Genomic DNA, 16861 nt, shown 5'->3' on the forward strand with positions numbered 1-16861 from the left:
AAGAGCCGAATAAAATTTTTTTATAAACGGAAATTATTGAAATGTGTTTAACTTTGCATGAAAAGCGAAGTGTGTGTAGTTTAATATTAGAAGATGGAACAATTTTACAAGGAAAATCATTTGGAGCCGCTGTTAATTCCGATGGTGAAGTCGGTAGGTTTTTATTCGATTATTTTTAGGTTATAAAAACATTTATTTAAACAATTGTATTGGAATACAATCAACACGTGGTAGAAAAATGATTATTGACTTCATGTTTTTTAAACTTGTACAACAGGTGTTATTTTTTGAAACTGATGAATAAATAAAAATAACAATTTTTAATACGCATTTACTTTATAAAAATTTATGTATTTAGAATTATAATGACATTTAAACTTACCAAATATTCAAATTACCGAAATATTTACTTAATCTTACCCAAATTCATGTTTACTTGTATCAGATGTCGAAATATTTCAATTCCTTACTAAATAAATTACTTATCCCGTCGCTATCGTACAAAATAAGTTTCAAAATGAGGATATGAAAGTTCTAAATTGTGCATTTATAGTATTGGAAAATTTTGCTTATTTTGCAATTTTAATATAATCTCGTTAATAATTTATTATCTAGAAATAAAAATTGTAATCTTTTATAAAATTTCAAATGCATTTTTATTCATGAAAATAGTATTTTTCCACTTCAAATGAACATTTTGACGAGTTCTATTAGGTACTCGGTTTTCCTCAAAATTATTATTTTGAGAAGATGAAATTAGTTAAGAGTTGTGTTGCTAAAGTTCGAAGCCGGGATACTAATAACCCTAATGATAACCCCTGAATAAAAAAAATCAAATAAAACTATTTGATAGCGTTTTGTTTATATTCCAAGCAAATTTCATCTTCAAATTAGGATCCTTGAACTTAATTTCTTAACAAAATTAAAAGGATGTGAAACCCAGGATTACAGGTGGGTAAAATTTTTCACTATGCTGTAAGATCTGATATAGCACTCACCACTCACTTCAAATCTTTCGCAGATACGAAGTGAGCACATCTTAATAAGCAATTTCATTTATCTGTTTCTAGTATTTCAAACGGGAATGGTCGGATACCCCGAATCACTAACGGATCCTTCATATCATTCCCAGCTATTAATTTTAACTTATCCACTAATCGGCAATTATGGAATTCCAAATGAACAAAAAGATGAACATGGTTTACCTTAGTAAGTAGTAAAATTTGAATTTCTCTCTGTACGTATCAAATTGGCGAGATTCCTTCAAAATGCTATTTAATCCTTAAATAATAAAAGGCTGGAATGAAGTTGATAAATGATGTACCTTTCCGACCCCTTAGAATAGGGAATAGGAAATAAACATAATTTTTCCAGTTCAATTTCACTCACTCTAATTTAAAAATTTGAATGAGTTTTAATCGAAATAGATTGGAAATTCCAATTAATCCTCGATTCATTTTCAAGACGATTGAATCGAACTTTTTTATTGGAGACTTTTTTTTGTGTGTTTAAAAATTTTGTTTGTCCAAAAAATTTAGTTTTTTACTTTTAGTTTTTCTTTTATATTATATTTTGTAAAATCCTTATTTGTTGAAATAAACGGGAATGATAATTATCGGACCAGTTTAGACTTTTGGTTGAAGGTATACCAATAATTTCATACGTGAATATATAATATATACCTTAAAATTTTAGCTGGTTTGAATCTAATCGAATATGGGCAGCCGGATTGGTTGTTGATGAATTATGTGAAGTCCCAAGCCATTGGAGACATTCGCAAACGTTAGATCAATGGATGAAAAACGAAGGTGTTCCCGGAATATCTGGAATTGACACACGTGCATTAACGAAAAAAATTCGTGAAAAGGGAACAATTCTTGGCCGAATTATTCAAGGTATACCAACAGATGCAGACTTAGGAAATTTCAAAGATCCCAATTCGAATAATTTGGTTGCATCAGTATCCATAAAGGTAATTATTAGAGTTTATATTTATAAAATTTGAAAATAATATAATTTTTTTTTCGCAGGAACCAAAAATTTATAATCCTAATGGTTTTCCTAAAATTTGTGCAATTGACTGTGGAATGAAATTTAATCAAATTCGATGTTTTCTTCAACGAAATGTTCGCCTTGAAGTAGTACCGTGGAATACATCATACGCTAAAGGGTTCAATTTCTTTGATTACGATGGAATTTTTATCAGTAACGGACCCGGAGATCCAAAAATGTGCAAAGAAACAGTCGAAAATTTAAAAATACTATTATCTGAAATGGATAAGAAAAAAGTTATTATCCCAATATTTGGAATTTGTTTAGGACATCAACTTTTATCTGTTGCTGCTGGATTTAATACTACCAAAATGAGGTTCGTAACCAAGAATTTTATGCATTTTTTTAAGTAAACATTGACATTTCAAGTTTAGGTATGGAAATCGTGGACATAATCAACCTTGTATCCACCATGGAACGAACCGATGTTATATGACTTCACAAAATCACGGATTTGCTGTTGACACTAAAACATTACCATCAGATTGGGAATCTTTATTTACAAATGCTAATGACAAAACTAATGAAGGAATTATTCACAAATCTAAACCCTATTTTAGTGTCCAGTTCCATCCTGAACATACAGCAGGTCCTACAGATTTAGAATGTTTGTTTGACGTATTCCTTGAAACTATAAAAATGAGTATTGAGAAGAAAGATTTTAGTCTTAAAAGTTACTTAAAAAATTGTTTAACTTATAAACCAAAAGAAATTTCAACATATGATAATCCAAAAAAAATACTCATCATCGGATCTGGTGGACTATCAATCGGCCAAGCCGGTGAATTTGATTACTCTGGCTCACAGGCTATCAAAGCTTTGAAGGAAGAGAATATACAAACAGTTTTAATAAATCCGAACATAGCCACTGTTCAAACATCGAAAGGTTTAGCTGATAAAGTATACTTTTTACCCTTAGTTCCAGAGTATGTCGAACAAGTTATTCGATCTGAAAGACCTGGTGGGGTTTTACTTACATTCGGTGGACAAACTGCTTTAAACTGTGGTGTTGAATTAGAAAAAGCAGGAGTATTTAAAAAGTATGGTTGCAAAATATTAGGAACTCCTATTCAATCAATTATAGAAACAGAAGACCGTAAAATGTTTGCAGAAAAAGTCAATGAAATTGGTGAGAAAGTCGCACCAAGTGCTGCGGTTTATTCTGTTGAAGAAGCTTTAGAAGCTGCTAATGTTATTGAATACCCTGTAATGGCTAGAGCTGCTTTTTCATTGGGTGGTTTAGGATCAGGATTTGCAAATAATAAAGAACAATTGAAATCTTTAGCAGTACAGGCTTTAGCACATTCTAATCAGTTAATTATAGATAAATCACTCAAAGGATGGAAAGAAGTTGAATACGAAGTAGTTAGGGATGCATTTGACAATTGCATAACTGTGTGTAATATGGAAAATGTAGATCCGTTAGGAATACATACTGGGGAATCGATTGTTGTTGCTCCTAGTCAAACTTTATCCAATCGTGAATATAATATGTTAAGAACTACTGCCATAAACGTTATCCGTCATTTCGGAGTAGTTGGTGAATGTAATATTCAATACGCTTTAAACCCACATTCAGAAGAGTATTATATTATTGAAGTAAATGCACGTTTATCAAGAAGTTCTGCTTTGGCAAGCAAAGCAACTGGTTATCCACTAGCTTACGTGGCTGCCAAATTGGCACTAGGAATTTCACTAGTTGATATAAAAAATTCAGTTACTGGTGAGACCACAGCTTGTTTTGAACCTAGTTTGGATTATTGTGTGGTAAAAATTCCTCGCTGGGATCTCAGTAAATTTGCCCGTGTCAGTACAAAAATAGGTAGTTCAATGAAAAGTGTTGGAGAAGCTATGGCAATTGGTAGAAAATTCGAAGAAGCATTTCAAAAAGCATTGAGAATGGTTGACGAAAATGTAATGGGTTTTGATCCACGTTTACAAAAAATTAATGAAGAAGATCTAAAAGAACCAACGGATAAACGAATGTTTGTACTTGCTGCTGCTTTAGATGCAAATTATTCTGTTGATTATTTGCATGAATTAACGAAAATTGATTGTTGGTTTTTACAAAAAATGAAAAATATTATTGATTTACATCAATTATTAGGAAAATTAGATCAACAATCTGTTTCCAGAGAAATATTATTACAAGCAAAACGTTATGGTTTTTCTGATAAACAAATAGCCAGTATTGTGAAAAGCACGGAACTTAGTATACGAAAACAAAGAGCAGAATCTGGAATATTACCATTTACAAAACAAATTGATACTGTTGCTGCAGAATGGCCAGCTACTACAAATTACTTATATTTAACCTACAATGCATCAACTCATGACATAGAATACCCTGGGGGATATACAATGGTTATTGGTTCTGGAGTTTATCGTATTGGTAGTTCGGTTGAATTTGATTGGTGTGCTGTCGGGTGTTTAAGAGAATTAAGAAATCTCAACAAGAAAACTATAATGGTTAATTATAATCCTGAAACTGTGAGCACAGATTACGATATGTGTGATCGTTTATATTTCGAAGAAATATCATTTGAAGTAGTTATGGATATTTATAATTTAGAAAATCCTGAAGGTGTAATATTATCAATGGGTGGTCAATTACCGAATAATATAGCCATGGATTTACATCGACAACAAGCAAGGATTTTAGGATCATCACCTGAATCTGTTGATGGTGCTGAAAATAGATTTAAATTTTCTCGTATGTTAGATCGTATTGGTATTATGCAACCAAGATGGAAAGAGTTAACTAATTTAGAATCGGCAATCAAATTTTGTGAAGAAGTTGGATATCCATGTTTAGTTAGACCTTCGTATGTTTTAAGTGGTGCCGCAATGAATGTTGCTCATTCCAATCAAGATTTGGAAACGTATTTGAATGCAGCTAGTGATGTTAGCAAAGAACATCCAGTTGTTATTTCTAAATTTTTATTGGAAGCGAAAGAAATTGATGTAGATGCAGTTGCTTGTGATGGAACCATATTATGTATGGCTGTATCAGAGCATGTAGAAAATGCTGGAGTACATTCTGGAGATGCAACTTTAGTAACCCCACCACAAGATATTAATAAAGAAACTTTGGCTAAAATAAGAGCTATCTGTAAAGCGATAGCTGCGTCACTGGAAGTAACAGGACCGTTTAATATGCAGTTAATAGCAAAGGTACTCTAAATTTATAGATTCTAAAAATGATTTTATTTCATTTTGATTAATAAATTGAAAAAAAAAATTTTAATTGACAGAATGTCAAATTTGTAATATTAAATAGTTAAAAATTATTTTATTTTGTAGGACAATGATCTGAAAGTAATCGAATGTAACGTTCGAGTATCTCGGTCATTCCCATTTGTGTCAAAAACATTGAATCATGATTTTGTGGCAATGGCAACACGAGTTATTGTCGGAGTTCCAGTTGAACCCGTTGACGTTCTTCATGGTTGTGGAAAAGTTGGCGTTAAAGTACCTCAGTTTTCATTTTCTCGTTTATCTGGAGCAGATTTCATGTTAGGTGTAGAAATGGCATCCACAGGTGAAGTTGCTTGCTTTGGTGAAGATCGTTATGAGGCGTATTTGAAAGCAATTATGAGCACTGGATTCAATATTCCAAAAAAATCTATTTTATTATCAATTGGTAGTTTTAAAGTAAATTAATTTTTATTTTAAAACCTTGGCAGAATTGGATTATTGTAAACATGCTTTATTTTTTTAGCATAAAATGGAATTATTACCAAGTATGAGATCTCTTAGGCATATGGGATTCAAATTATATGCTAGTATGGGAACGGCTGACTTCTACAACGAACATGGAGTTGATGTAAGTTTTCAGTCCTATTTATTTTTAAAAATGATGATCCTTTTTTGTTCGAGGGTAGTATGTAAAAAAAATTAAAGTAAAAAAATACTATATATCACAGATTATAATTTATTACATAAATAGATAGGCAACTCTACTGTACATAAAATGTTGTCCAAAAAGGCCCCTAGATTAAGGCACTTACAGTGAACTATTAAAAAAAAAATTGCGGGAATTAGGTACTATTGAAATAATTTTTAGAAGTTCTGCAATAGAGTTTAAATTTTTTCGGATTAACACAATAATATAAATAATCACAGTTATTAAATACACTCCAACACTTAGTTACTACATTTACAATTCAGTACATTCAAATTCTTCAGAATCTTCGCGGAGAATAATTGAATTTACGTTTGATCTTGTTTGCCCACTATTAGATCGTAATGTAATTCTTGAATCCAATTTGTTTGCAATAATAACATCATCATCTGGGCTACTTTCGTTTAAACATTTCGTATTGCCATAATTTAATCGACTTGAATATTCATCTTGTAGAGTAATAACTTCTTGCCTGGTGTTTTGTGGAATTAATGTCTTGTTTTGATTTTTCTGATCAGTCTCAATATTAATATTTTGCTGAATTTCATTCAAGTTTTCATTACTTTTTGAATTTAGATGAGTTAAATAGACGTCATTTTTCGTAGGGGCTTTTTGAAGGATGTCTTTTTCTGATTTATTTTCTATAACAATATCTTGATTATCTTCTTCCTTTCGTTTGTTGGAATTTAGAACAGCTAAGTAGTCATCGTTTAAGGTAATTTCTTCTTGGATTCTTTTTATTTTACTTAAAGTATCGGTTTTTGAGGATAATATTGAACTGTTGTTTGATTCGTTAAGAATTTCAAAATGTTTTTTATTATTCTCATCAATTTTTTGATTAATTTCATTGAACTTTTCGTTAATACTTGAATTTGGATGTTCGTCTTTTGGTGCAACATTTTTTCGAGGAAGTTTCCGCCTCGAATTATTTTCAATATCTTGATAAACTTCTGTACGCTTGTTATAATTTAGACGAGCTAAATAGTCATCGCTTACAGCTATTTCTTCTTGGTTTTTATTAATTTCATTTACCGTGGGATTTTTTGATAATGATATTGAACTTTTAGTACTATTTGTTTTATTTGGTTCCTTATTTAAGTCAGAGATTCCTAAATTATTCTGATTTGAATTATTTTCGATTTCATTAACACTATTTTTACTCCCAGAATTTAAACGCGTTATATAGTCATCATTTAAAATAATTTCATCGTGCACGCTTTTAGTTTTTTCTGCGATATTCATTTTTGAAACATCCTTTTTATTTTTACCAGATTCTTCATTATCATCAAATTTTAAAGTATCTGAATTATTCTCATTTGAAGTAACTTGTTTTTTATTTGAAGAATGTACATCAACTTGTACTATTAATACATTTTCAAATGACTTTTCTTCTGATATTTTTCTATTTTGATCGATATCAATTTTATTATGTTTTCCTATTTCAGTTTGACTTTCAACCGCTGTATCTTTTATTTGCTCTTCTTCTCGTGTATTGAAATGATGTTTTTGTTTCAATTTTTCGTAATTTTCAATTTCTGTTAATTTTGATTTTTCAAGTATTTCATCCACATTAACATAATTGGAACTGGTCGTTGATGCTTTTGGTTCATTAATAATACCTGTATTTTTTATATTTCGATAACTTTGTGATTGACCTTTTCTAGACGGTAACTTCGGTACATTTTCCTCTTGAGCAAGAGTTATTTTTAATAATTCTTCAACTTTAGAAATGTGCGAAAAATATTCAATGCTATCTTCTTGTCCCGATGGCATTTCATTTAGTAATGTATTTAAATTTTTTGCTTGTTGTAAATACATAAGTCCTTGGTGCGGATTATTGAATTCATTACTTTTTCTTGCCATTTCAATAAAGTGTTCAACAAATAGTTTCAAAACGAACATTTGTTGCATCGTATCCATTACACGTACTGGTTGAGTCTATGAAGAAAATTGTTATTAATACGAAATGTAGTTTAATTAATTAATTAAGGACCTATTTTAGGCCATTTACAAACTTGTATTGGGAACCGATATTTGTAACGTGCAACATGATTGTCACAAACGTGAATTAAGAACGTTTTATAGATATTGATGTGACGTTAAAATTCCTTCGAATCAATAATAGAAACGAGTATAAATATTTTCACCGACCTTTTGTAGTATTATTTCCATAAGTTATTGTAAATAGTAAATGAACAAATTAAAATTTGACAAACAAAATATATTTCCTTATGTCCAGACTACATGAGGCAGGTTTTTCAAGCCAGAGCATTAACATTAACAAGAGTTTAATTTCCGTAAGATTTTTGACGTGCAGAATCTGAATCTGAGGAAATTATTGTCTGTCAAATTCAAATGATAATGATATTGTCCACGCTTAGAGACTAATTTAGATGTTTTGCCGTTCTAGACTGGCTTTGACCATGCCGCTCTAGCAATGTAAATTTTTCACCTATACCTGAATTTAATTTTTTTAGAATGTCTAGTATTTGTGTCAAAAATGTTAAAATGAAAATATCATGTTGAATAACGTACCTCTGTATTAATTGAATCGCTAGAAATACGACGTTTACGTTCTTTTTTTTTCTTTTCAATTTCTTTCTCCTCCATTCGTTCACGATAGGCATCTCTGAACCATCTTTGTTCAGGGTCAAGTTCATCCCCCGATGAGCTTGATTCATCTAACTCTGTATTTGTCATTGCTAATATTGGGTTAATCATCTGGAGAATATTATTATTACTCGATGTTAAAATTGTATATAATCTCTTGTAGTCTAACATTGGGTAAAAAGAATCCTTCCTATATTTTAAATTTCGCAACGCTCTTAATGTATACATCACTGGATTTTCTAAGATATCAAGTATTTTTCGATGTGCAATCATTAATCGATTTTCCGGAATATTTTCAAACAAATTTCGTGTTGGAATAAAGTAATCCGGCAATTCACGATAGGCTAAATGCCTTTGTAAATTTCTTAAAAATACTATCATTTTTTCACCCAAACGGTTCTCAGGCCATCGTACATAATCTCGTTCGCATTCCCAAAATAAGTGTGTTCTTATATGATCAGCAGTCAAACCTAATTTATTATCTTTGGATTCAATGAAACTCTTAAAATAAGTTAGTGTTATCAAATAACATCGAACTTGTGCATGATGTAAATGTGATTCTAAAAATCGTTCAGCCACTGGAAATTGTAATCGCCACTGTAAGTCTCGATTAATATTTTCACCCCGCTTGGGATAAAATCCAATTGGATAAATATAGCTAGGGAATGATTTCACTCGACTTATCATTCCTGGTGTTGGCCAACAATATGCTGTTTGTGTTTTTGCATCTTGAATTACTGGACGAGTGCGTAAACTCCATTCGAAAGCTTCATCTGGCCACGAACTTGTTACTGTTGGTATCACTTCATAATTAGTAACATGTTTAGTTTCTTTATCAATCACATCTATGTAAATTATTGCACTTTGCATCACTGCGAATTGGATATGTTTTTGGGTAAATCCTAATTTTTTTCCAATGTATTGAGGAAACGTATCACCAAAATAATCATGAAAAGCTATTGAATTTAAATAAACAATCTTGTTGTAAAGTTTATGCTTTTGACGTAACATCATTTGACGACGAAATTCATTTTTATCTGGATATTTTTCACGAAGTTTTCGTTTTTCTTCTTCTTCTTCAATTTTATCACGATACACTTTTACTTGAACTGAGGTTATACAGTTACTTGGCAATCGGATGATATTAGTAAGTGAGGATGATGTTTTTCCACTATCCGTGGTATCAATCTTAACTTGTTTTAATGGTTTTGCTGTATAATGGTTGGTTATTGTGCTATATCCATAGTCTGATTCTTCAGGTATGTTTTGTATTATCATTTGTTGTTTTGAAAGACTTAATTGCCTTATTAAAGGTTGTTTTTCATTTGGTAATGGGATCGGGGAATCTACAAAAACGTCATCATTTAAGTTACTCTCATTTCCATCTACGTCATCAAAATTATTCTCTTCATTTACGATTTCGTCAGAATTGTCATCAATTTTAATTATCTCTTTCTTTTCTATTATTTTTTCAGGATTATTTGGATTACTCATTTTACGTTTTACTTCAATCTCTTTCAATTTTAACTGCACGTATCCTCTTAATTCAGTACCTTCAATAACACATTTATAGATCGGCCCATCTAATGCACTACTATATTCTGCAGTTTCACTTGGATTACGTACCTCAATATTATCATATGCTACTAATATTCGTTGTCTATGCAATGTTTCGGTATAATATTTCGCAGCACCATGTTTGGGTTGAAAACAGACGTTTGTGTCAATTAATTCATGTAAAGTGTCTGGCATTAAGCAATGTTTTTGTTCTTTACTTAGATCAGTATTAATTTTATTTTCTTTGCTTGATATGTTGCTCATTCTTAAATCGGCTATATCTCTGCAAAAATTAAAGAAAGGACCCTGTGATAAGGCGGTTGTCATAAAAACGGAGGTTAAACCCCCCTTTATTATTATTATTAAATATGTGAAGTCACTTTCGAATTCAAGGAGAATCGAATGATATCTTATTTATTAAAAACCATCAAACCTTTTAGGCAACAGAATGAGACGAAGAAAGAGAAACACAAACATATGTAAATACGTACAAACAATAAACATACATTTAAAATCAACAATCAATCATACTTACTTTTCATAATTATTAAAAAATTGTATCGATAACAATAAATTATTCAAAATAAATGTTGGTGCATCATGGTATAATTGTCGTCGCATTTTTGCTAAATTATTATCTTCTGTTTTTTGCGTATTAGATGGTATAATCGGTGGTAAATTTTGTGGCATCTCAGGTGTTTTTTTAAATTTATTTTTCGAACCAAAAATCCCCATTTTATTTCACTGTTGTATATCCCAAAAAGGTTTTGTTTCACTAGGTCAAACTAGTCATTCTAAATGAAAGTTTTGCACTGTATGATTTAATAAAAATGGTATTTTCGTTTTAAGTATGTATTTTATTGATAGGATAGTATTAGTGATATCTAATTTTTTATCTGTTTTAATCAATTTTTATAATCAAGTGTAGTGTGTACTCAAACACTTGTCCTTTATGATGTTCGTTAGAATTATTTTATATTACTAAGTATTAGGGTATTTACGTGGCTATTATCGACTCATTTAAACCTTATTCTTAAGAATTTTTAAAACAAAATCAGGTGTGGAACACTTAAACAACCTCCATATACATATGTGTACAATTTTTGAAACTTGTTGTAAGTCTTCATAAATAACACTCGTTGAATTGATACAAGAAAATTACAAATGATTCGCCAGGTTTTTAAGTCTGGCAGCTACAAAACTATAATGCATTTTGTTTATACTAATAATCAATTAGCTATCCCTTCTAAGTTAATTGACATCTTAAACCTAAGCAGTGATGGAACTTTTTGATCTCTCGGAAGTTTCAACGCAAAGGTCGGAAGAAAAAAAGGAGAAAACACAGTTCATTGCTATCTTAATTCTGCTGGAACTAATACACAATGAATTTTTTATAATGAGAAGCGACATAATTTCTAAATATCCATGCCAAAATTAGCAATTGCTGCCCAACTTGGTCCCATATAAGCCACGAGCCCCAGTGCACAAACTTCCGATAAAAATTTCCTGATGAAGGTACTTAACTATATGGAGGAAAGTGTTAAGGTTTTACTATTTTCTGGATTTGTACCTCGAATATTTCGTATGTACATAATAGTAATTAAGTCTATGTTACATCCATACTTGCACATGGATGTAACATAGATAAAATTTTACCAAATTCTAAAATGTGAATTTTAATCTCAAAAATAAAACCGTTTTAAAACCGCAAAAGTTTTATAATTGATTTCATTAATGAAGAACAAAATATTTTCACTGTTTTATTTGGAAAATAGAATTTGGGTCAATTTTTATAAAACTTAAATCGATAGAGCTACGATTGTCTTGGTAAATGTAGCAAATTTATGCAATTTTCGTGCGCATATAACTCCAAAAATAATTATCCCAACATAAGAAAATTTGGCATTCATAATCTGAACATAAAAACGCAGGGTAAAACACAGTCTTTTTCTGTGGAAGAACTGTCGTTTTCGTGTTCAGATTTGGGAATACATATTTTGCTTTAAATTCCAATTCAAGTACACAATTTAAAAAATGTAAAAATATTTCCGTTTCTTCAAATTTCACAGAGATAAAATTAAGTTAATTAAAGTCTTTAATAGATATTATCATCGAGTTATATAGAATTAATTTTTTTAAAGAATTACTAAAAAATATAATATGATATTTAAAACAATAATTTATTTTACTAATTTTTTAACAATAATTTTCATAAAATTAAAAGATTATCAAGTAAGATTAAAATTTTCATAAAATACGACATAATATTAAATAATGGAACTGTTCACAAAATTTTATATTAATAAGTGAATGTTTTTATTTACTCACCTGCACAGAATATGCGAAATATCTGCGAAAAATGATCCCATACAGCTTAATCGAATGTGTGTACATTCAAATTTATGAAAATTTAGCTCAAAAATCATTATCATCACCTACCGCTTTGTTGCGAGTATGGAATGGATGGGAAAAAATTTTGCATTTATTTTTACGATCTTAAAAAGTGTAGGAAGAAGCTATGCTAAACTTGTTATTTTTTCAAGGTAAAGCGTTATTCAGCGTTGTTATACGATCGCTTTTTGATCGAGTTTTTAATTGTCAAAGCGAAATTGATACTTTTGATTTGAAACTACTGTATCTTCTAGAATAAAGAGTCTTTTACGACTCTCTGACTGACCTTAATATTTCTAAAAAAAATCTTTTTTTTCTTTAAAAGAAATTGAGTACATTTTATTCACTTTTTATAGAAAAAATTTTAAACTAGTTACTTCTCTCTAATGCATGAAATCATAAAAAAACTTGCTGCTGAAGCTCTTTGTTGAATAATGTTAATAATTTATAACTTCCATAAACAGTTATCAGAGAAATATTTGATCCAAACCAACGAAAAAACTATGAAGTTTTTTCGTTCAATATTTATTTGAACAATTTTTTATTTCAGGTTGAATCGGTGCAATGGACATTCGAAAAAATCGATGATAGTGCTAGCCAAGGTGAATTAAAGCATCTAGCCGAGTTTTTATCGAATAAAAAATTTGATATGGTTATTAATTTACCTATGCGAAATGGCGGAGCACGACGTGTTTCAACATTTATGACTCATGGCTATCGAACACGACGATTAGCTATTGATTATTCTATACCTTTAATTACTGACGTAAAATGTACAAAACTTTTAGTTGAGGTAATCAATTTTAATTATACCTTTTATTTTAAAGTATTATTAATTTCTAACTAACTCTAAATATTTTTAAAAGGCTATAAGGAAGATAGGATTTGCAAAATCACCACCAATGAAAACTCACACAGACTGTGTTACTTCGCGCGAAGTCATAAAACTGCCTGGATTTATTGATGTGCATGTTCATGTCCGCGAACCTGGTGCTGAACATAAAGAAGATTATGCTTCTTGTACAGCGGCTGCTTTATCTGGAGGTGTTACACTTATATGTGCAATGCCAAATACTAATCCAGCTATTGTCGATCATGAAAGTTTTGATTTAGTTCAAAAACGGGCTCATGCAGGAGCTCGATGTGATTATGCAATTTTTGTTGGAGCATCATCCACAAATTTTAATACCATACCCGAATTAGCACAGCATGCAGCTGGTTTGAAAATGTATTTAAATGAAACGTATACCACTCTGAAATTAGATGACTTAGGCATTTGGCTAAAACATTTTACTAACTGGCCAAAATGGGCACCTCTATGTGTTCATGCTGAAAGTCAAACAACAGCAGCTGCTTTACTTTTAGCCACATTTCATAATCGTCCTATACACGTTTGTCACGTTGCTCGTAAAGAAGAGATTCAAATTATTAAAGCCGCAAAAGAAAAAGGATTGAAAGTAACTTGCGAAGTGTGTCCACATCATTTATTCTTATCAACTGATGACATTGAAAAAATTGGTATAAAACAATCTAGTGTGAGGCCAGTTTTGGGAACTCCAGAAGACGTAGAAGCATTATGGGCTAATCTTGATATCATAGATTGTTTTTCAACAGATCATGCTCCGCATACAGTTGAAGAAAAATCTGGAGAAAAAGCTCCACCTGGTTTTCCAGGCGTTGAAACTATACTTCCATTATTACTAAATGCAGTTCATGAAGGGAAGTTAACACTAGAGGATCTTATCGATAAATTTCACAGAAACCCTAGGAAAATATTTAATTTACCTGAGCAACCGAACACTTATGTTGAAGTGGATATGGATGAAGAATGGATTATTCCAGAAGCTATGCCATTTAGTAAATCAAGATGGACTCCATTTGCTGGGAAAAAAATTCGTGGGGCTGTACAACGCGTAGTTTTAAGAGGTGAAATTGCCTATGTCGATGGTCAAATATTAGTTCCACCGGGATACGGACAAGATGTACGTAAATGGTCAAATAAAAAAATATATACTACACCAGAAAAAAGAGTTAGACATAAAAGTATTGGAGAAGATGATCTCCGGTTATCTGCTGGAAATTTACCAGATAGTCGTCCTTCTTCAGCATTAGATTTTCATACATTTTCTGAAAAGATATTTGAAGAGCAGCCTGATAGACAAACAAATGAAATATTTTCAAATCTACTTTCGGAAAGACCAAAGTCTGCTGTTCACTTCTCTAGAGAATTTAATGTTGATTCTAGAGATTTTATGCGAAGTGGTGGATATCGTAGTACTTCACCTATTCCTTTCGCAAATTTACTTCGATACAAAAGTGAAAGCAATCCAAAATTAGCAATTGAACCGATTGTCCATCATACAGCTAATTTTGATCTGACCGGAAAACATATTTTAAGTGTAGATATGTTTTCAAAAGAGCAATTGAATGATATATTTAATTTGGCGGAATCATTTCGGAATTATGTAACAAAAGATCGCCCATTAGATCATATTCTAAAAGGCAAAATAATGGCTTCTGTATTTTATGAAGTTAGTACACGTACCAGTTGCAGTTTTTCAGCGGCAATGCAACGTCTTGGTGGTCGAGTTATTGATATGAATGAATCAAGTTCATCAACGAAGAAAGGTGAAACACTGGAGGATTCAATATCAGTTATGGCTGGATATGCAGATGTAGTTGTTTTAAGGCATCCACAGCCTGGTGCTGTAGGGGTAAGTAATAAATATAATATTCCACAAAAAAATGACGATAACCCGGTACCATTCGGGTTCAAGTTTTGTTTTTTCTTTTTCTGTTAAATTGGAGTCCGCGTCATTAATAACAGTTGTAAAAGGAAACATATTACTCATTTTTATGAGTGTGTCATTTTTTTTTATGAGTGTGTCAAAATAAATCAACGTCTATTTTGTAAACATAATTCAATTTATTTTTCAGAAAGCTGCGCAGCATTGTCGTAAACCTTTAATTAATGCTGGTGATGGTGTAGGCGAACATCCTACGCAAGCTCTACTAGATATTTTTACCATTCGAGAAGAAATTGGTACTGTTAATGGTTTAACGATAACATTAGTTGGTGATTTAAAGAACGGCCGAACAGTACATTCGTTGGCACGCTTATTAACTTTATATAATGTACAATTGAATTACGTTAGTCCTGCTGGTCTGGGTATGCCTCATCACATTATGAAGTATGTAGCATCGAAAGGAATTCAACAACAGGAATATAATAGTCTGGAACAAGTATTACCTGATTCAGATGTTCTCTATATGACTAGAATCCAACGTGAACGTTTTAATACTCAAGAAGAATATGATAAGGTAGGTTGATTGAAGTTTTTTTTTGCTACTGATGTTCTTAATCCAAATTCAGAATTTAACCATTGTTTTGAGGAAAATCTGAGTAGAGAGAATACTTGAAGGGGAAATGCTTAATATGTATGTGTCTTTGAAAGTATTTATTACTCAAATGTCCAGCTATAACTTAATGAAAATAGTCCTTCGTAAAAGTCTCTATTTAACTTTGTACCGTTGAATTAATAAACAATTTTTTTTAAAGGCTTGTGGTCACTTTATTGTTACACCTCAATTAATGACACGTGCGAAAAGAAAAATGGTTGTAATGCATCCGTTACCAAGAGTGTTTGAAATTAGTGCTGAATTTGATACAGATCCACGTGCGGCATATTTCCGTCAAGCTGAATGTGGAATGTATGTTCGAATGGCTTTATTAGCGATGGTGCTTGGAAAATGTTAAACTTTTTACATTCCATTTATTGATATTATCAAATCAAATATTATATGAAATATTTAAATTTGCATTTATTTTAAATTTTTATTATAGAATTTCAATTTGTTTTTAATAGCAACCATTTATATTTTTAGAATTTAAAATAAAAAATTTATGCTTCTAGTTTCAGTTCTCTATTATTCTTCTATAGAAATAAAATAGTCAAAGATCCGATATTAGAAAAATATACTATCATATGTTAATTGAGGAAAATAGCATTGAATGGGTTTATTAAAAGATAAACAATTTAGGACTGTTATCAAGGGTAAGGCTCCAGGTAAAAAGCAATGGGACCGGGCGCGAGGGGAGTCTTTAATGGTAAATCCTATACAGTAGATTTAATATGTGTTTTATAATTCTAAAAGAGCAACGGAATCCGTAAAATAAGTAAAAAAAAAATAAATTATGAGACTTTTATTTTGTAAATATTTTTAATATAAAAATATTTTCTCTCTTATAACTAATACAATTTTTTTAAAATATAAATTATACAATTAATTATTCAAAAGAGTTCGTAAAATTCAAATTAAATTTAGTCAATGTGATGTAAATTGAAT

At 30.7% G+C, this 16861-nt stretch overlaps 1 protein-coding gene across 1 annotated transcript; it reads left to right on the forward strand.

Moving 5' to 3' along the window:
- Nucleotides 1-16378, forward strand: LOC123296988 (CAD protein). The gene is made up of 11 exons (XM_044878729.1): nt 1-153; nt 1071-1209; nt 1696-1972; nt 2031-2368; nt 2427-5226; nt 5356-5706; nt 5774-5878; nt 13065-13307; nt 13381-15228; nt 15452-15835; nt 16074-16378. Exons 1-11 carry the CDS (start codon nt 42-44, stop codon nt 16269-16271), a joined length of 6795 nt encoding a protein of 2264 aa, XP_044734664.1. The 5' UTR covers nt 1-41; the 3' UTR covers nt 16272-16378.
- Nucleotides 16379-16861: the final 483 nt, after the last annotated feature.

This window comes from Chrysoperla carnea, chromosome 3 (assembly GCF_905475395.1).
Source record: "Chrysoperla carnea chromosome 3, inChrCarn1.1, whole genome shotgun sequence".
Taxonomy (NCBI): domain Eukaryota; kingdom Metazoa; phylum Arthropoda; class Insecta; order Neuroptera; family Chrysopidae; genus Chrysoperla; species Chrysoperla carnea.